Raw genomic sequence first — 18,557 nt, 5'->3', positions numbered from 1 at the left:
TTGCAATGACATATTCTGCACCCGCTCAGTCAAAATTTGTTAATGGATTGACATTTTCAAGTCCCTTTCGTCAGGTGTCTCGGCATGAAACAACGAGGTTCAAGACAGATGCAGCAGATGGGTCCCCAAATGCATAAGTTCCACACTTGTACATGGTTATGCCGGCAGGAAGCTAGGGAAAAGCTTCAACGTCAAACCAAAGAAATCTCCGAAGTGGCAGTCAAAGCTGGGAAATCGAGCTTCATCCCGCCTCATCTCACGCAATTTCAATTCCACACGACGTGGCTCACTTCCCTCTACCCTCGCTGCATCTCCCAACTACATCTCGAGCCTCGCCTGAGACTTGAAATACTTACAAAATGTCGCGCCATCATCCGTAAGTCTTCTGCCTCCCTCTCTCCCTCCCCTTCCTTCCCCTCCTTCCTTTCAAAAGCTAACCCCCCTACTTCCCAGCGATCTCGTAATGTGCCGCAAGCAATCCGGCATAGCTATCGGCCGACTCTGCGACAAATGCGACGGCAAGTGTCCTGTATGCGACTCGTACGTCCGCCCCACGACATTGGTGCGCATCTGCGACGAGTGCAGCTTCGGCAACTACCAGAACAAGTGCGTCGTGTGCGGCGGCGAGGGTATTTCGGACGCCTTTTACTGCTTCGAATGCACCCGCCTCGAGAAAGACCGCGACGGCTGTCCCAAGATCATCAATTTGGGAAGTTCGCGGACCGATCTGTTCTACCAGAAAAAGACGAATCGGACGGGGTACTAACCCAGAGGGAGCCCAGGTCTGGGCTTCTCGGGGTGTTGCGGACGGGGGTAGAGAGAGGGAGAGGGATGTGGTGTGTGCACAAGTTTGCGTTGGATGATTCAGGGTTGTCTGTCGCGGGGGAAACACGGCGCGCGAAGGGTTCCATGACACTGGGCACACCACGAAGTCAGGCAATGGATGCAAAGGCAGTAAGTAACCAGTCAACTAGGTGCAGGAGATCAGGGTGGATTACTTTACAGCACGACTGGAGAGAGGATCAAAGTGCATCCGCCGCCCATGCCATTCTAAGAACATGGCTAAATAAAGTATTGGCGGCACATCATGGCGTTTAGGTTCATATTTGTACATTTGGGCGAGGTTCGATACCCAAGCTAGCAGAGCACAAAGACAAAATTGTTGCAAAGAGTTGATAACCATTTCGTAGCCCAAACCGCCGCTCCGTGAATCCCACTTGCGCCTCGTGCATGCTTCGTAAATACAAACAATAAATATGTACAAGTAGTTACAGAGCCATGTATCCACCATTCAAGGTGGGCATTAAATGTAGCTGACCTTGACCCCCATGCCCGCGGTGGTCTTGACTTTGTCCCAGCCCGCCGCCAGGGTACGAGTGATCCGCTCCCGTATTCTCTTGTTACCAAACATTATGACGAGTCCAGCAATGAATGCAACTAATCGCATCAACAGGGCTGGATTTGTCCGCAGTGATGCGGTCATCTGTCGGATGACCACGCTCAAATTTGACATTATCGTGGTAACTCGTGCAGAGAGAGACGACGAGGCCACGGCCTTGCCATTAGCAATCGAAGATTTGGGTTTGGGTAATGCCGATGATCCGGATCGTGTAAGTCTGCCCTTACTGGATCCGACAGGGCCATGAGTGCTGTCTTCGATTCCGTAATCGACCTCGCTGCCTGCCCGCCGAGCTCGTTCTTCCTCGATTCGCTTTCGTTCTCTTGCTTCGTTGTCGGCTCTTAGCTGTCTTGCCTCGTCAAGATCTTTCCGCAGCTGGTCGTCCTGGCGTTGCTTCTCCTCGGTTTCCCTCCGCTCTTGCTCCTGCTGCTCTTCTTGGAGACTCTGAAGCGCCTGGAGGAACGCTTCTTTTCGCTCCTCGTCCAATACCGACGAGACGCTGATGAATTCCCGGGCGTAATCCCACTCGTTGTTTCTGAGAAGCACATGGAGAGTATATAGTTCCAGAATCTTCACCCTTGCGTTGAGATCCCGCGGCGTGTCAGCACCGCTAGTCCCCTTGGACTTGGACGTTGATCTCCGGCTTTTCGAGGACAGCCGCGGCGACTGCGCATCTTGCAGTCTCTCCGAAAGGTCCAGATTTGGCTCCTGGGATACCGCCAAGTACGTTTCCAACCGCTTCTGGTTCATTTCTTGCGTGCGAGCATGCGCCAGCAGCAGTGTGGCTCTGTAGTTTGTGTAAGCATACGTGGTTCACGGCCAACATGTGGTCTGACACTGACAAGTTTATGACCACATCCGAGTCGACCTCGCCCTCCACTCCGTGGTAGCCGTTGTTGACCACCTCTTGCCACACATCTCCGTCCCGCACCTTGCTGCACAGCGCCTTCCACTCCTGCGTACCAAAGGCGTCCTTTCCCTCGGCCGGATCCAGCTCGAGGATCGCGTTCAAGATGGTGAGATACAGACTCCAGACCTTGATCCTCGTCGACCTCGATGATCTCGCAACGGGCGCTGGTTCTGTCTCTCCGTTTTCCTCGGTAGCTGGGGTGATCAATGGCAGAACCGTGGACAAGGCCTCGGGTAGGCGACGCGTCAAAAACAGCTGCGACGACTGGCGGTAAGTTCTCGAAATGCGCGACGCTGAATGGCGCGAGGACGCAGACGACGATAGCGACGAGATGGAGTTCCGGAGCACAGAAGAGTCAAAGCCTTCCGAGGCGGTGGGACTCAGCGTCGCTGTATACGACCCGTTGAACGCCATACTGGCAGCTTTTGGTTGTTGGCGGAGATAAAACAAGTTAAAGCATTGGCATGGGCAGGTACGTCAGCGATGGAGAAGAGATTGGCCGGCCAGGTTTATGTGGGCTACATTTAATTGAAAAAAATGCGAAGAGAAGAGACGAGCTGCATGGGAATGCCAAAGACCAGTTGAGAGTTGTTACGCATGCGCGCTTGGCGAAGGTTAGCTGGCACGTGGACTTGCACTTGACAACAAGACGAGAAAGAGGCTGGTTCGCTCGTTCGTTCGATTCGCGAAAGAAAGCTTTCGGTCATTGCGGTTGCCCAGCTGCGTTTTTAGCCTCGGCATGTCGGCGGCAGGGGGTCTGGGTAAAAACATCCCACGCTGCAATCCGCTGCAGGCGCGCATGGCCGGTACCGTATCCGGGAGTCAGCACCGCGATGGCCTAATAATTAGGCTCCACCGGCCTCAGTTGGGCCATTTCCCCAGCTCTGCATGAGCTGAACTTAAGCCATGTGACAGAGACAAGAACGGCTCCTTTAACATCTCGCAAATTACAAACCACACAATGACCAGGCGGAATAGGGAGTGGCCTCGAATCAGACGATCACCCAATGTATCCTCTAATATCAGATGACGAATTATGTCGCATTACCCATCGTCTTTGGACCTACGATTCAGTCTACAAATCACAACAATAGCGAATACGCACAGCTTGTTCATGCATCACACCTTGGCTGTAGTAGGGCGCACACATGTGGCAGAACGTAATAAAAGAACCCAAATATACCTGACTTTGAGCTTCGCAAGTTACTTGCGGTCGCTTTGACTTGGTTTACTTGTTCCACGTCGAGTCGAATCGCCATTGGATAAAGTTCTCGCATGTTTACCAAGCCCTGTTTCTAACACCTAGAACATGTGGGCTCATCGGCTTCATCAAAGCATCAAGACCTGCATCCCCTCGGAGTCCAATTGTCAGATCTCGGCGACTTATAAAAGCCTGCATGTCCTCGATTAAAGTACCTGTGTAGTGCATGAACGGGACCCTGGATCCTCGGCCTATTACCCTGACGCACGCCATCTGAACTTCACGATCAGACTTATCTACTACTGAACGTCTTTTTGGACAAGGCATCCTCGACAAGACTACAGGGTCCTCCCATTCACATTGGGATTTTCTACGAATATCAACATACAATGTTCAGAAGAAGTAGCCTACGATTGTGCTGGTTCTTTTATATCTTCAGAGATCTATCAAGCAGATACCATCTGGCTTCAAGATAAAGCCGCTGAAAGTATAGCAAAGAAATCGACTTGTGCGAGTCCGGAAATGGCCTAGGTATGGTGTCTTAACGTGTGAATGATTCATAACGTGAGAAACTCTAGAGACTTGATCGCCTCAGCCAATATCGAAATAAGGCATGTACACAGATCATTTGTCAACATATACAACAGCTTTGGCACGTCAATACAGATACCAGCCTGCTATTCCACTGCCTTTTTATGGTCCTGGCACAAAGTCACATGGAGAAGCAAACCACCCCACAAATCATGGTTGTCATGTCCCTCGCTTGAGTGCTGGATCAAGGTGGCTACAACTTATGAGTTCTACTACAATTTGGTGATGATAGACAACCCGGTGGACATCCGGAACTCGGGTGTAGGTACTCGAATTAGGTTGGTAGAGAACTAAATTTCGAGTGATTCGTGCCAAACAGTACTCTAATGTAAGACGAATCAGACGAATCAAGATGTGTTGTTTCGAACATATCTGGAGTGTTCGGTTGCTTCGCACACAACCCCATCCATGGTCTCAATAATCGGTGTTGTGCCAGGGCAAACTAGTTTGTTTGAGTAAGCCTCGAACTTATCATATGTAACAGTCCTGCCATTCAAATTTCCGATGTTTGGAAACTCCGAAATGTAGCTTGCATATATAGAGCCAATCACATGCTGCCATTCATATGATCTTTTTCATACGACAAACATGGCTCGCTAAATAGACAACTGGTGGACGGTCGTTGTCTCCAAAAGGGCATCTCGAACCGAGTAACAAATGTGTGAGGCGTGTCATCACATGCGCTCAGGGCTCCAATTTTGGATCAAGATCGGAAAACGGTGCAGCTGGTAAGCCATGATTATAAGCAAACTAGCAGTGCCGTGATGCCGTTGGTGATGTGATGGCCAGCTCCCTTGTAATAGATCCGTAAAGCAAAAGAAATTGCGTAGTACTGTGTATCGCTTGATTTGGCACAAACTTAACTGAAGAGCGCATTCTTGTTTCGTATGTGTGGTGAAATTTAGCCCGAGTATACATCAACTGTTCAATGTCGTAGTTTGAGGGGCGGGGAGAACGGGGGGATGATGATGCTTGCCTGCAAAACAACCATGTTTTGGTGGTTTACAAGCTCAACTGGTAGAATCTCTTGTTCTTGATTATGGTACGTACCCTGATCCAACCCTTCTATTTTTTGCCGATTCACTTACAATAGATTCTCGCATCGTGCCTGAAATGCGCAAAACCTCATTGCACATACTTGTACACAATAGTCGTCAAGTCAGACTTTCTGGGCAGTTCTGCCGTACATGCTTGTGGTATGACGAGCTGACTGGTAAGTATTATCACTCCTAAGGTGTTTCCATGAGTTATCCTAACTAATACGAGTTTATTAAAGCTTCGTGTATAGTACACTCTTTTAGCAAACCCCTTTCTCCATTCTTTGGTGAAAAGGGGCTTCGGGATATTTAGGGGATAAGACTAGACAGAACTCTGTAGTTCTTCTCAGGTACACTCGAATTCCTAGCTGCCAACGACTTCAACGTCGAGAATAGTCTGAGTGGTGGAGCAAGCTATCTTAGCCGAGATGGAGAGAGATGGTTGTACAGGAGCATTGCCAATCACTTTGACACCGTCAGCCGTGGAACACTAGACAAACCTTTTCGAGAGTTCCATATGAGAGAGTAATACGAGACATCATGAGCTGGATGAAGGATGATAAACTTAAGGTATGTAGCAATGCCCCTTCTGATGCAAGACATTAATATGGCCCATGAGACGTGAGGCTCACCCCATGTTTCTTCACAATTTGTATGAGGATCCAACGAACTCTTTATATTTCAAGCTTCTTAGATCACTACTTAGCCTTGAATTCCTGTGTCCCGCAGTCAAGAGCAGCGGTAACAAGATGAAGTTTGAATTTGAGGAAGTGTGGAATGAAGACAGAGCAATATAATCCGGGTCTTTGCGGGAGCGATCTCACAGCTCCGATAGACAAGCATTGGGTTGATAACTCGACCCAGTCCGAAGGAGCGGTGGATGGGCAGAATTTAACCAGGGGCTCGGTTTTGCAGATTGTGAGGTACAACCGAAACATCACCCCATTATTGTAAGTCAAAATCTGTTCTACGACTTGCTTTTGATCCACCAGACTTCATTTTTGTCACCCACCGAGACTCTGGCAGAGTTTCGCGTCTCGGTTAACTAGCTGTTCCCGAGGATAGTTGATGCAAACCACGGAGCTTGCAGTGGTCTGCATCGTCTTCGGATATGCCGCTAGATTAGGTCTTCTGTGTCTTCCTAAGTAGCAGTGCCCTTTCGTACAACCCAAGATGCCTTTTGGGTATGATGGCCAAAAGTGGAACATTCACGATGCAGGGGTTTGACGGCAAGTTCAGAGATGGCCCAAATTGCTTGAGACAGCTAATGAACCTTTGAGGTCGGATGGCCACCGTTGTGTTTCTCAGACAGAGTCCTGATGTGTACAAGAAAACGCGCATCTCAATGTGTTCAACGAGACGATATTCTTCCATCCGCCGGCTGAGCCTGTGGTTCAGGTTATAAACGAGTCAATGCAAGGTGCACCGCACTCGAGATTGAAGCCTCTAACTGATTAATCAGCATTGTAAATTGGGGACAACGAAGCCTCCTCGATGAAGATGGCACCGAGGAGACTTGACTCACTTCTCTTCGCCATGTCATGACCTTTGTGCCTTGTCTTCCCTTATTTGGACTGATGCAAACTCACTTGGCGGGGACGCCATGCGAGACTCACCCTCCGAAGGAACTGATTAATCTTGCGCTCCGAAAAGATCCTATCTGGCGCATCTTTGGAACTGAACCCGTATGCGCGCCCGTCATTCGACTAATAAAGAGACAGGGGTCTCTTAGAAGTTTCACACTGGTTGTTCTGTGAAACTTATGATAGGGTGCTTCTCTTTGCATATGAATATATGCGAGAATGGAAGGCTTCGTGGATGATGAGAAGGAAGCTGAATTTGTGGCCGGCGGCTACCGGATATTGTGTACACTACACATGGTTGTATCTCTCTCAGAACCAACGCATACTAGATGATTTCAGATATGAAACGCTAGAAAAGTGTAGCAGGACTGGGTCTCATCAGCAGAGGCCGACATGGGCATTAAGAAAGGAGATATGAAGAGACTTGCTTTCTGTACCTACCGTGAGGACCGAAGCGCTTTCTCTCTCCTATCAGCGGCTACTGGGACAAGGAGATGCAAAAATTAAAGAGATATTTCCGTGATATGCTGGCTGATGAGAAACTTGGGTGTAGAATAGTTTTGGAACCGTTATCATTTTTCCCGGTTGGTCTATTGTGGCCCTGAAAGTGCCTGCGATTCCCCTAAATAGTTGCCTCGTACTTCTATGGCCAATGGAAGTAGGCATACAAGTCCCCAATGTAATATGCCGGCCTAAAAATACCATTAATCATGCGACTTCAGCGTTACTCTACGTGTGCCATTTTCAACAACCTGCAGTCGAATATGCTGCCAAATAACGATCTCTGTAGTAGAAAGCTCCCTGTACTACATTTCAAGGTCCAGGAGGCTAAAAATGGCAGTAGATAGAAATATGCATGTGCACATTGCATCATGCAGCTTCATATAAGTCTGTTGGTATATTACATGCTGTTCACCCTCGAGCCACGGAATGCTCATGTAAGGAAAAGCTTTCGAAACAAGCCCCCTCATAGTGTGTACTAATTCAATTGACATGCGGGTCATCATGTCTTCATCTAATGGCTCCTGGAGGCCGACCACCTGAAGGTCCAGGCAATGCTCAATATCATCGCCATGCAAGAGAGAGAGAGAATTGACGGCTGTGATCCTGCTCGCTACTCTAAATGAAGCGTAATTACTTGTGCCTAACTATAGTGCAGAGAGAAATACAGTTATAACACCGTAAAGAACCCCCAGATGCAGGAAATATTTCTGGACAGGCTGCTTAATGCCAACAGAAATACTCAATTGCATGCTATCCAAATTTTCCTGTACTTTCTTGCTCGAAGACCTCAGACATGTCAGCCATTCATTTTATCTGGTAGACGGCCGTGGCACAGGTGGGAGCGGTCAGCAATAAACAGAGATATAAGTGCACTTTCTCGGAAATGTGTGACATTGGTAAAATAAACCTCTCATCAAGTTGTCTCAATTTGGTCTGCTACCTAACTTACGTACCTATCTCGTCGTGACCTCAACCCATGAGATGAAAACTTTCTTGGAGGAGCATTTTCATAAGTGGACATCATGTGTACAATTGAAGGTGTTAGGCACACATATGTAGTTCAAACCCCTGTAGTTAAAGCTGGCCCGGCATAGATGGAATCATGAGTGCCAATGATGCTCCGGCTGAAGAAGATAACTATTTTGCTTCTACCAAGATGTTTGAACAAAGAGATGATTTTATTGTGCTAGGAAACAATGATTCATTGATGTGCTTGCAATTGATTTCGTTAGAACAGAAATGCACTATCGCATATTCGTAGTTTTTGCAGATCGCTCTGTCCTCCGTCTTGGCACGGCATCAAGAGTGGGGCATTCGGTGCCGATTTGGAACATCACAAGATTGCAAAGGCCGTAATCAGCCGGCGAAAATACCGGCAGCCCAGCAACCATTTTTGGAATTCCCAAAAATCAAATCAGCAACCTCGCTGCCTGATTTTTGAAGCGGCAGAATTCCCATTTTGGAATTGCAGTTCGCAATCAGCCACACCGCCTTCTGCCATTTCCCATGCATAAATACAGGTCTTCCCGCCGCTCGCCCCCAACTTGTCCCAACTTACTTTCCCCTTTTTCATTCACGTTTCGTCCCCCTCAACTTGTCCAACTTACTTTCCCTGTCTTTATTCACTTTTACTCCTCCCAATTGACCTTACAGATTTTGGAGAGCGTCGGGGCCTTCGGGTCTTGGAGCCATTCAAATACTCATTCGACAATTCACCCTCACACTTTGATGCTCGACCTCTGCTTTGGTGTTTTCTTCAGGTTTGCTTGCTTTGGGGAGTTGGCGTTTGGCGTTCCGGCTGTTTTCTTGTTTTTGTTTGGGGTTTGTTTGGGGGCGTTCAGATGTTTGGAGTTCTGGTTATTTTCTTGTGTTTGGCTGGAGTTTGGTTGGGGGCGTTCAGGTATTTGGAGTTCCGGTTGTTTTCTGTGCTTTTCGTGGGCTAGGGGCGTTGCTGGTGTTGGCGTTTTGGCGTTCAGCAAACCAAGTCCTTCTTCACTCCGTGGAGTTGGCAATTTTGAAACCTTCTCGCCTTTGGCGATTTACCTTTTTTTTCATTCCATGCTTCAGCTTGTCTGGGGCTGCGAAGAAGAAAATCGATCTCCATCATCATTCTTGCGCTGGTGATCCTGTCGTGATGTCCTCCCATTGTGCTCTTGTTTTCGCGTCCTCTATCTTGATCCTTATCGTCACTACACCATTACGTCACCATATCTCTAGGTAAACAGACCTGGACCATTGTAGTCGTGTCTCATCTGCTCTTGGAGGCGTATCCTCTCCCCATGTTCTCCCCATCGCGATCCTTGCCGCTCCTCCACTCACGATATCTCGGAAGTGAACAAACCTAGCCGGTTGCAGTCATCTGGCCTTTGATTTCGAACGCGCGTTTGCCCGCTTCACACGTCTAAAAGATGAACACATGGTGCCCGTCTTGGTCCCTCCTCACGAACTGTCATGACACGAAGTGTCTGCATGGTACAGTTTCCATTGCAAAGTACAGTAGAGTACATACCTGTATACATTTTTAGCTGTATAATACACGCGGCTGACCTATGAGCGTAGCTGCCCAAGTCTAACGATCCGCCATCATGTTCCTCACAGAGCGGAAATAGGGAAACGGCAGCTTTTCCCTGAGCTCATCCTTCGTCAGCCAGTTGAAATCCTTGTACCCCAATGCGTTGTCCTTCAGGTTCGCCTGGCCCGCCATGATCCTGCCCTTGAGGAAGAACACTTTCTCGCCTCGCCGCTTCAGTACTGTCTTCTCATCGAACTCAGGCTGAGCAACATAATGTGCAGCAGGTACGCGACCCACGATCCATGTGTTCATGTTGACGCCTGCTGCTGTGTCGAGGACCCTCTTTGCTGCCTTTCATCGCCGTCAGCACCAATATCGAAGTAATTTGCAGGATTGTCGCTCACCTCGTGCAGATTCTCATACGTCGGCACGTCGTCGTTGGGGAACTGCCATACTCCATCACTTGCCTGAACAACCAAGTAGAGTGTCCTGTCCAGCTTCCTATCCAACCGCCTCACATCGTTCGTCTTATCCGCCTCTGTGACCCTCGGCATTGGCCGCTCGACCGGCACAATCTCATCCGGCTGAGCCTCCTCGCCATCTTCCGTGACCCTGTTCTCGGCATCCTTCAAGAGAATCTCCCGTATCCTCTCCTCGTCGCTTAACGTACTGCCAACCAGAAGCTCGTCGTTCCACGCATTGCGACCCTTAGGGTAATATCTGCCCAATTCCTTCGCCGGCAGCTGTCCTCGCTCGTTGAACTTGATTCGCCAGTCCAGATCGGGCGCTGTGTCGTTCTTGAAGAAGAGCTCGTGGCGGAAGGGGAGAACTAACCGCTCATTTAGACGCTTCTGGTAGAAGAAGAAGGCGTTCTCAAAGGGGGATAGGGCACGGGTAACAAGGGGCGCCCGGGACAGGATTATGCCCGACTTGATGCGGTACTCGTCTCTGCGAGAGGAGGTTGTGGGTGGATGGGGGTTTGCTTCAGCTTTCTGTGATGTTTCGGCGCCTGCTGAGTATGGGCGCAGGAATTGGGTCGTTCTGCAGCTTGCACAGACATTTGGCCTCCCTATTAGGCTCAGTTAGCAATGGAAGGCCAAGTACATGGAACAAACGGGGCTCTCCACTGACTTTTTAGTAAAGCAGCAGCCGCATTGCCGCCTCTACTGGAAGAAGTCATACTCTGAAAACACCAAAGCTCTTCTCTCCCTGCTACGCGGGGCGGAATATTGAGGCGTGGTTCTGGATCGTCTGGCAAGCTCACGATTCCACGTCAGGATCCCAAGTTGCGCATGAACTTTTTTCGGGCGATTGAAGCTTCTGTCCGCATGGGCTTAGTAACATTTTCAGCCACATATACAGCTACTAGGTACCGCCGATTGCTGTTCCAGGGTAGCTCCGCCAATACTTCGGAAACTCCGGCGAAATCATCAAGACCCACGGTTCTAAGTTTTACCATACGTATCCCACTAAGACTAATTGAGGTAAAACTTATCTTCGGGGTTCCTTGCTGAACCGTGCATTAGCCGTCGTCATCTTGATTGTGCAACCGCGTTGAATTCTTGGCCTCGCTGCTCGTTTCAACACGGGCGGCACAGTAATACCTTAAATTAACCTGGAGCACGCAAACAAGACAAGTGGCCTGCGTTGGCCTGCACTTTGCAACCCTGCCCGCAATAGCCTACGCCCTACTATCCTCCAAAGCAGTCTGCCATGGTGTTCAGCTCGTGAAATGACATTGCGAGCTCTCAGACCAACCCTAGGCAGTAGTACTCCACATCAGCAATTAATCGCGAAACCCATCACCAATGCGCGCCTCCGACTGCGCTGATGACCTGTGTACGGCGCCAGGCTTCGCCCCCTCGACTCTCTCGACCGTCGTGTCCCTGTCGCCCTTCATCCTGACCTTCGGCGCTGTCGCTGTTCTCGTTCACCAGAAGATCTTCCCCCAGCTGTCGCGGGTGCAGAACTCGCGCGATGGCGAAGACCACTTCCTGCCCTCCGATGCGCCGCTGTCGCTGCAACAGGCCCATGCGGAACACGGCTCGAAATCGTTGCGCAGACGGGTAGCGGCCGCCGCATTCTCAACGACTGTAGGATTAGCTGCCGTGTTGGCGGAGTTGATATTGTGTGAGATCTCCGAGCTGGTAAATCCGCTTGCGCGCGCAACAGCCTTGAAGATCACCGTGCCTACGCTGCTGTTCTTCCTCATTTTGGTTATCCCCTTCCTGGAATTGCAGTCTGTGGTCGCTGGCTCGGGATGGACGTTTCAACGTACCTCCAAGGGACGCATTCCCAGAACTGCCTGGGTCCTCCAGTTTGCAGTTTTCGGACTGTGGCTGTTTGGGTTCTGGTCCCTCGGGAACCTCGTGCCTGTGGGCAGCGACGTCATGCACCCCAGCGCGAATATGGCTCGCAGTACGACCGAGAGTTCAAGCGGACTTGCGCGGGCCTGTCTTGAGAGGATAGGTGTTATCGGCATCTCGCTCATGGCACTGCTATCCGGCTTTGCGTCAGTCTCCTCGCCATGGCACACCTTTGGGAGCCCGACATCGCGACGACCTGTGACGGATTCAGACATTGCACGGAAGCAAGCAGGACTAGATGCCACGAATGAGATGCTTCTTACCAAGCGCCATCGTCTACAGACCCTTCAGCGCAAAATCGCCGAGACGTCAGCTGCCGAGAAGCCTGGCCTAGTCACTAAAGTGTTCAGTTCAATCCGCGGTGGCGGTGATGCGGCTGAGATCCGCGGACTACGACTTGAGATCTCTGGCCTGGAAGCGATGGAAGCCAACCTTGCGCACGCCGTTTCTACACTCCGCTCCCGGCAAGCAAATTCTGCCAAGGCGGCGACACCTATCGGCAAGCTCCTCCTCGTACCCACCTACGCCTTCAGTTTGTACTGCGTATACCGCATTTTTGCGACTACTTTCGCTACCTTCCGCCGTATCTACTCACCTTCCGCCTCTTTTTCCTCCACGGACCCCATCAACCGCTTGCTTGGCCTCCTCGCCAAGCATTGGGACCCCAAGCTTGACCAGATCGCCTGGGCTCGCCAGATATCCTTCCTCCTGTCCGGCGTGATCCTCGCCGCAAGCGCAAACTCGGCCCTCCAGACTTTCCACCTCTTCGCTAAGTGGACGCCGGGCCTGCTTTACCAGGCGCAGGCGAACCTCGCATTACTCATTGGACAGATCAGCGCTATTTACGTCATCTCTGCCGCTCTTCTGCTACGCAGCAATCTGCCCAAGGAGGTCAGCAGCGCGGTCAGTGATGCCCTGGAAAGCGCGCTAGAGCCGGGGTTCGTGGACAGGTGGTTTGAGGGCTGGTTTTTGCTTGCCAGCGTTGTTACCGCCGGTGGCATCTATATTGGCCGGAAAATCGGCGAATGGGGTGAAGACTGGGATGATGCCGGCTTGGAAGAGATGGGCCAGAAACGATCGTGATGGATAATGGTTTGGAGGTTGAGTGGGACGTAGTCACGGCATTGAGCGGAGCTAGGAGTTCAGGCTGGTCTCGGTTGATACATTTTAGTAGTTTGCCTGTAATAAGATGTGCGCTCAGTCGACTACAGAAATATCAATGAAGAATGTTTTCAAATTTAGAAATATTGTGACGGCTTCTGGTTCTCGAGGAATGGGTATTGCCATCTCCATACTAGGGATATCTTCAACCCTTCTCGGCTATGTTCCATTGTGCACCTATGAAAACTTATGGCACCTGTCTTACGAGTGGTGCGGCACTCGTCCAGTGCTAGCTTGCTGGAACTGCTAGGGTGTTGGTCAAGTCTCTCGAGCTTAGCTCGCACGGCTTGGTTGACTTCGTCGCTATGGCCTCGGAACCAATAAGACGCACGTCCAACGAGGTGGTATTCCAGAGTGGTAAGTTCCAGTCGCTTCTATCGTTGCTTTTCCATGATCCTTGCAACACGGTCCAACAACAACTTAACTCAGGGTAGAAAGTCGGCATTTTCCCATGGTTCGTAATGTGGAGATACTAATGCCATTGCGAGATGCAGCAGCAATCGAGAGAGTAGGAACTCAATCCAGATTTTTAGCGCAACTTGGATAGAGAAAGGGGAGATATACCGGAAAGGATGATAAGGTATAGATCGATCACCACTAAGATGCTTTGATTGAAAATTATATGTATTCTACAGTACGATCATATCATCCTGGTGTAATATTAAAAGCACCAAATTTGAGGTGGTATTAAAGTCTTGGCTTGTTTATTGTTGCATAGCATACCATTATTTACTTCACCTGTGTCTCTTTTGTCTTGTCTTTGGCGTTTTACATACTAGCGCTTCGACTTTGAATGGTTGAAAAAGTATGAGAATGCTAATGACACTTCATATGAAGAGAATAACTATAGCACCGCAATAATAGTGGTATAAATCACCCATTACAGGTTTGTTCCTGTTGGCGAGTGGTGGGATTATATACTAGTTGTTGGAATCCAAGCACTAGGGCATAGATGAAAAGAAAAATCTCATTCAGGATTGAACAAGTGGAATTGTGGACTACACTTCGAGCAATTTGAATCCTCAAGCCTGCAATTCAGTGGTAACAACAGTTTGCATTGGCAATTCGCAGATATGTACATGACAACTGCTCCGGACGCAAAACCCTAGTTGTGAATAGTAGCATGCAGCCCCGGAATGATTTCCAAATCCTTCTGTTCATAATTGTACTTTCCATCCTTGGTGACCTTGGCCTCCCTCGTCTTCCGCTGCTGTTGAGTCTGTCTGACCTTGACCCACTGCTCAGTGGTCAAATGCTGTCCCAATTCCGTGAACGCATTGGATGTCAGTCCCAGACGCTGCAGCACGGGGCTGTTTGCAATGGGGTCAAGCACCACATGGTTGTTGGGTCTGTTTGACGTTGGTTAGTAAAAATAGAAGAGTGCTTACATGGGGTGACTTACCGTGCAAAGTACAGCACACCCAAGCGATCAACATGCGCCTGGTCGGGCGGAGGTGCGTGGACGCGGTGGACGCTCGATTTGATCAGACCGCCAGTCAAAGCCGTAAGCGCATCGCAAGTGTTGATAGTGATGGTGCCGTCCTGAGGCTTAACCCACTTCCACTTTCCCTGGGAGTTGAGGATTTGGAGGGCGCAGACTGGCTGGCGGAAGAGCAGTGTGATACTGCCGAGGTCTGTGTGGCCAGGGCTGTACAAGTCGCCGACTTTCTCGTTTTCTTCAACGCTTCGGGCTGCGTAGTGCATGTAGCGGAGATGGTCTTCGCCCTTGACGTCGTATTGGTGGTCCTTGACCAACTGGTCCTCGTCTGGGAGCTCGAGGAGAATTGCGAAGAGGCGGAGAAGTTTCACTACGACTTCGTCGTGGCATTTCTACGTAGTGTTAGTTAGGGGTTTAGGCCATACCAAATGGGAGGTTCTTACTCGGCTGAAAGCTTCAATTTCCTTGATGCTGTTGGCCAACACCGGAGGTTGCTGGCGTCGGTGGTAGCCGTCGAATTTGGGGATGTTGTAAACTTGGACATTGTCCCTAATTCCATTGCCGAGACTGCAATTATATTAGCCACGCTAGGCATTTCGAAGTTGAAATCACGCACATTCGATGACCAGCCGGTCTGTAGCCGTTGTATTCACCGCTTTCCAGATCGGTCTGATTGTGATATTTCAGTTTCTCCTCCAGGGGCAGCCCATAGAACTCGCGACCGAGAGCAAACTGTTGATCGACTTCATCTTGGCTGATGTTGAAGTTCTTGACGTAGAAGAAGCCGACGTTGCGCACAGCGTGGTCGAGCTGCTTGACGAGCTCTTCTTTGCCCCCTGGCTGCTCGTACAAACTCAAGTCCAGAGTGATGAGCTCAGCCCAGTCCACTTGTTTCAGTCAGTAGAGCTCTTGAATGATGACGAAGAATTCCCAAACTTACAATCTTCCTTTGTTACGGGCACATGCTCGTATTTCTCTAGAATCTTTCCTGGCATTTTAGAGTTTTCAGCGGTTGATGTGTTGTAATGGGTTTTAATGGTATAGGTTGTTGGTGAGGATGGTGGTTGCTATTTGTGAACTGAACTTGAAAGTATATTTCTGGCCTGCCTGTCATTCAAGCTCTGGATACATACTCACTTATATCTACTGTCTCGTTGGAAATATTTCCCGTTGTGTGCCACACCCAGCGTGGGGTTGCTCAGCAGTTTCACACTAGAAAGAGGAGAAGATCACGCAAATCCGGCTTCATTCATCGGCTCCGGTATTCATCATCATTGGAGGCACACATCAATGCTAAGCGGTTTACCCAATCACCACCAGTCAAGAGTCATAAAGGTGTGCTTCTCCTCGGTTGATGGACTCGCGACGAGGACAAGTGCTACTTGTCTCCATAAATCACATGCATGTTTATCACCGAGGAACTGCATCAGTCAATCAAACTCATCCATTTAAAGGGAAGAAGTTGTCATCAAGTGCTGAGGTGGAGCTCAAGGTGTTAATATATGTGCTTTTAAGGGGGTTGGATGTGCGGTTGAGCACGCCATGCGGGGATGGTGGCACGCAAGACATCACAGCTGCATGAGGCAACGCCGTCATCGTGAGTATACACCCTGTACATCCCATGCATATCGATTTTCCTGCACAATATTAGATGTATTCTAGGCCAAGTTGAGGTTAAAGGGTATGGTGACACTCAGTGGGGGCATGGCAATTATCAGAAAAGTCCAGTATCTTGCACACGATGTGACGTTCAGAGAACACATACCCGGATAACTTAGTTAGTATTCTGTGTTTAGCTCTCGGACGAATAAATTGGCATCATTTCATCGGTCATGGATAATGTTATATAAACAGAAGCTGCTCTTGGTTTTGAGAGCTGCACTTGTAAGCCAGTAATTTCTGACAATCTATAATGATGGCGGAAGCTAAACGAGAGAGACTGACATTTCCAAAATTGGTAAAGGAAATATTTAATTGGTATCCTTCTGATTATCCTGCTGCGGAGAGAAAGTAAGTGCAATATTATGGGCTTGAAAGTCAAAATCAAGCTGACCGAATCTTAATTACAGACTCCTGTTCAAGCTAGACTTGTCCATCCTTGTCTTTGCTTGCCTGTGCTGTAAGTGTACCATGATAACGTAACTTGCGAGGAATACTAACAAGAAGCAGTCTTTGTGAAATATCTCGGTTTGTAGAAACTCCCTTCTCCCGGGAAAAAGCTGTTGAAGTAATCCGTGCAGACCAAACGAACATCAGCAATGCGTACACTTCGGGTCTCAAAGAGGACCTTGGCCTCTACGGCAACGAACTCAACTACTTCAACGTAGCATACTTTACGGCTTATGTCATCTTCCAAGTACCATTCATACTCCTTATTTCTCGGCCGAAACTGTAAGTACATTAAACGCCAGGAAACTTGTGTAGTTCGTTGATTGCGTATTCACCACTCCAGATCCCGCTGGTTGCTTCCCGCTCTCGAAATTGCCTGGGGAATCTTGACTTTCGCCCAGTCTCGTGTTACGAATGTCCACCAATTATACGCGTTGAGATTTCTGGTCGGCATGCTCGAAGCTCCAGTATTTGCGGGCACTCACTTTATCTTGGGTGCGTTTCCTCGATCGACTCCACACTATCCTTTCATCACTGACCTTGCGCAGGTTCCTGGTACAGCGGACCAGAGTTGTTCAAGAGAGCGGGAGCTTGGTTCATCTGTAACCCCCTGGGGTCAATGATCAGCGGGTACCTGCAAGCAGCAGCTTACACCAACCTTTCAGGCGTAGCCGGTATGCCGGGGTGGAGGTGAGATATTCGCAATCGCCTTATGTTGACTCAGACTGATAATTTTACGCAGATGGTTATTCATAATTGATGGTGTCTTCACAATACCAGTCGCCTTAGCCGGCTTCGTCCTCTTCCCCGGTATTCCCGACTCGCACAAGGTCTTCTACTTTACCGACGAGGATATAGCACTTGCCAAGGCGAGAATGAAGAAGGCTGAAGTCAAAAAGCCCGGGAAGCTCAGCCTGGATGTCTTCAAGCGAAGCTTTCGCCGCTGGCATATCTGGGTTTTCGTGTTCTGTTACTGGTGAGAAAACCCCGGGTTGGTCTTGAACCGTAACTCACGCATCGCAGCTGCATGATCATCTCCTCATACCCCAGTGGATACATGAATCTCTGGTTGAAGGCCGAGGGTTACTCGGTCGTTAAGATCAACCAGCTCCCAACGGTCATCAATGCAATCAACATCGTTGCTTCATGGCTGGGAACGACACTGGCTGCTATTTACCCAGCTTGGACGATATACACAGTCCAGTCCGGCGCAGTCGTTTTCTCGACCATATGCATGACCATTTGGAGAATACCCAAGGCCCTAAAGTATGTCATTCCACATCGCCCTTTGTCTCATCTGCTGACCTTTCTCTACCTTAGATTCGTGGCGTGGTATCTTTTCGGACTCGCCGGATGTTCCAGTCCGATCTTATATTCCACCGTCAACACCATTGTCAAGGATGATGCGGAAGAAAGGGCACTGATATTAGTAAGAGGAACCAGCTTGATGCGACTCGCTCAAGTAATTTACTAATGGGGATTCCAGGGCTCAATGATGACTTTTGGATACTCATTCAACATCTGGGTTCCCCTTCTCCTCTTCCCCACAGCTGGCCCCAACGGTGCTCCACGTTGGAGTCACGGCTGGCCCGTGGCGATGGTCTTCTACATTCTTCTCTGGACCGGATTCATGACTGCTATCTTACTGCACCGACGAGAGTACGTTGCTTAAGCCTTGAACATGGAAAGTATACTGATATCAACACAGTACCAAGAAAGCACGTCGTCTTTCTCAAGATCCTAGTA

General features: G+C 49.4%; 7 protein-coding genes across 7 annotated transcripts; 4 read left to right on the top strand and 3 right to left on the bottom strand.

Moving 5' to 3' along the window:
- Positions 1-359: 359 nt before the first annotated feature.
- On the top strand, positions 360-766 carry BCR38DRAFT_480690 (PHF5-like protein; the record flags this gene model as incomplete). The annotated part of the gene is made up of 2 exons (XM_040863303.1): positions 360-376; positions 454-766. The coding sequence occupies 2 exons, from the start codon at positions 360-362 to the stop codon at positions 764-766; spliced, it is 330 nt and encodes a 109-aa protein (XP_040719454.1).
- A 409-nt stretch (positions 767-1,175) lies between these two features.
- On the bottom strand, positions 1,176-2,982 carry BCR38DRAFT_419302 (uncharacterized protein). The gene is made up of 2 exons (XM_040859303.1): positions 2,242-2,982; positions 1,176-2,186 (listed from the first exon to the last, which is right to left on the bottom strand). Exons 1-2 carry the CDS (start codon positions 2,721-2,723, stop codon positions 1,304-1,306), a joined length of 1,365 nt encoding a protein of 454 aa, XP_040719453.1. The 5' UTR covers positions 2,724-2,982; the 3' UTR covers positions 1,176-1,303.
- Positions 2,983-8,490: 5,508 nt separating this feature from the next.
- Positions 8,491-9,682, top strand: BCR38DRAFT_419301 (uncharacterized protein). Its single transcript, XM_040859302.1, has one exon. It carries the CDS (start codon positions 8,732-8,734, stop codon positions 9,347-9,349), a length of 618 nt encoding a protein of 205 aa, XP_040719452.1. The 5' UTR covers positions 8,491-8,731; the 3' UTR covers positions 9,350-9,682.
- Position 9,683: 1 nt separating this feature from the next.
- Positions 9,684-11,048, bottom strand: BCR38DRAFT_419299 (50S ribosomal subunit L30). Its single transcript, XM_040859301.1, has 3 exons — positions 10,869-11,048; positions 10,142-10,806; positions 9,684-10,088 (listed from the first exon to the last, which is right to left on the bottom strand). The coding sequence occupies exons 1-3, from the start codon at positions 10,915-10,917 to the stop codon at positions 9,795-9,797; spliced, it is 1,008 nt and encodes a 335-aa protein (XP_040719451.1). The 5' UTR covers positions 10,918-11,048; the 3' UTR covers positions 9,684-9,794.
- Positions 11,049-11,273: 225 nt separating this feature from the next.
- On the top strand, positions 11,274-13,359 carry BCR38DRAFT_419298 (Abscisic acid G-protein coupled receptor-domain-containing protein). The gene has a single exon (XM_040859300.1). The coding sequence runs from the start codon at positions 11,546-11,548 to the stop codon at positions 13,184-13,186; it is 1,641 nt and encodes a 546-aa protein (XP_040719450.1). The 5' UTR covers positions 11,274-11,545; the 3' UTR covers positions 13,187-13,359.
- Positions 13,360-14,369: 1,010 nt separating this feature from the next.
- Positions 14,370-15,697, bottom strand: BCR38DRAFT_333504 (uncharacterized protein; the record flags this gene model as incomplete). Its single annotated transcript, XM_040855235.1, has 5 exons — positions 14,370-14,613; positions 14,667-15,094; positions 15,146-15,269; positions 15,319-15,589; positions 15,643-15,697. The coding sequence occupies 5 exons, from the start codon at positions 15,695-15,697 to the stop codon at positions 14,370-14,372; spliced, it is 1,122 nt and encodes a 373-aa protein (XP_040719449.1).
- Positions 15,698-16,617: 920 nt separating this feature from the next.
- Positions 16,618-18,483, top strand: BCR38DRAFT_332370 (major facilitator superfamily domain-containing protein; the record flags this gene model as incomplete). The annotated part of the gene is made up of 9 exons (XM_040855140.1): positions 16,618-16,712; positions 16,772-16,821; positions 16,922-17,093; positions 17,155-17,306; positions 17,360-17,501; positions 17,554-17,787; positions 17,835-18,077; positions 18,132-18,240; positions 18,298-18,483. 9 exons carry the CDS (start codon positions 16,618-16,620, stop codon positions 18,481-18,483), a joined length of 1,383 nt encoding a protein of 460 aa, XP_040719448.1.
- Between the last annotated feature and the right edge of the window lie 74 nt (positions 18,484-18,557).

The sequence above is a fragment of the Pseudomassariella vexata genome (genome assembly GCF_002105095.1).
Source record: "Pseudomassariella vexata strain CBS 129021 chromosome Unknown BCR38scaffold_2, whole genome shotgun sequence".
Classification (NCBI taxonomy): domain Eukaryota; kingdom Fungi; phylum Ascomycota; class Sordariomycetes; order Amphisphaeriales; family Pseudomassariaceae; genus Pseudomassariella; species Pseudomassariella vexata.
This window is presented reverse-complemented; position numbering and strand designations above follow the sequence as displayed.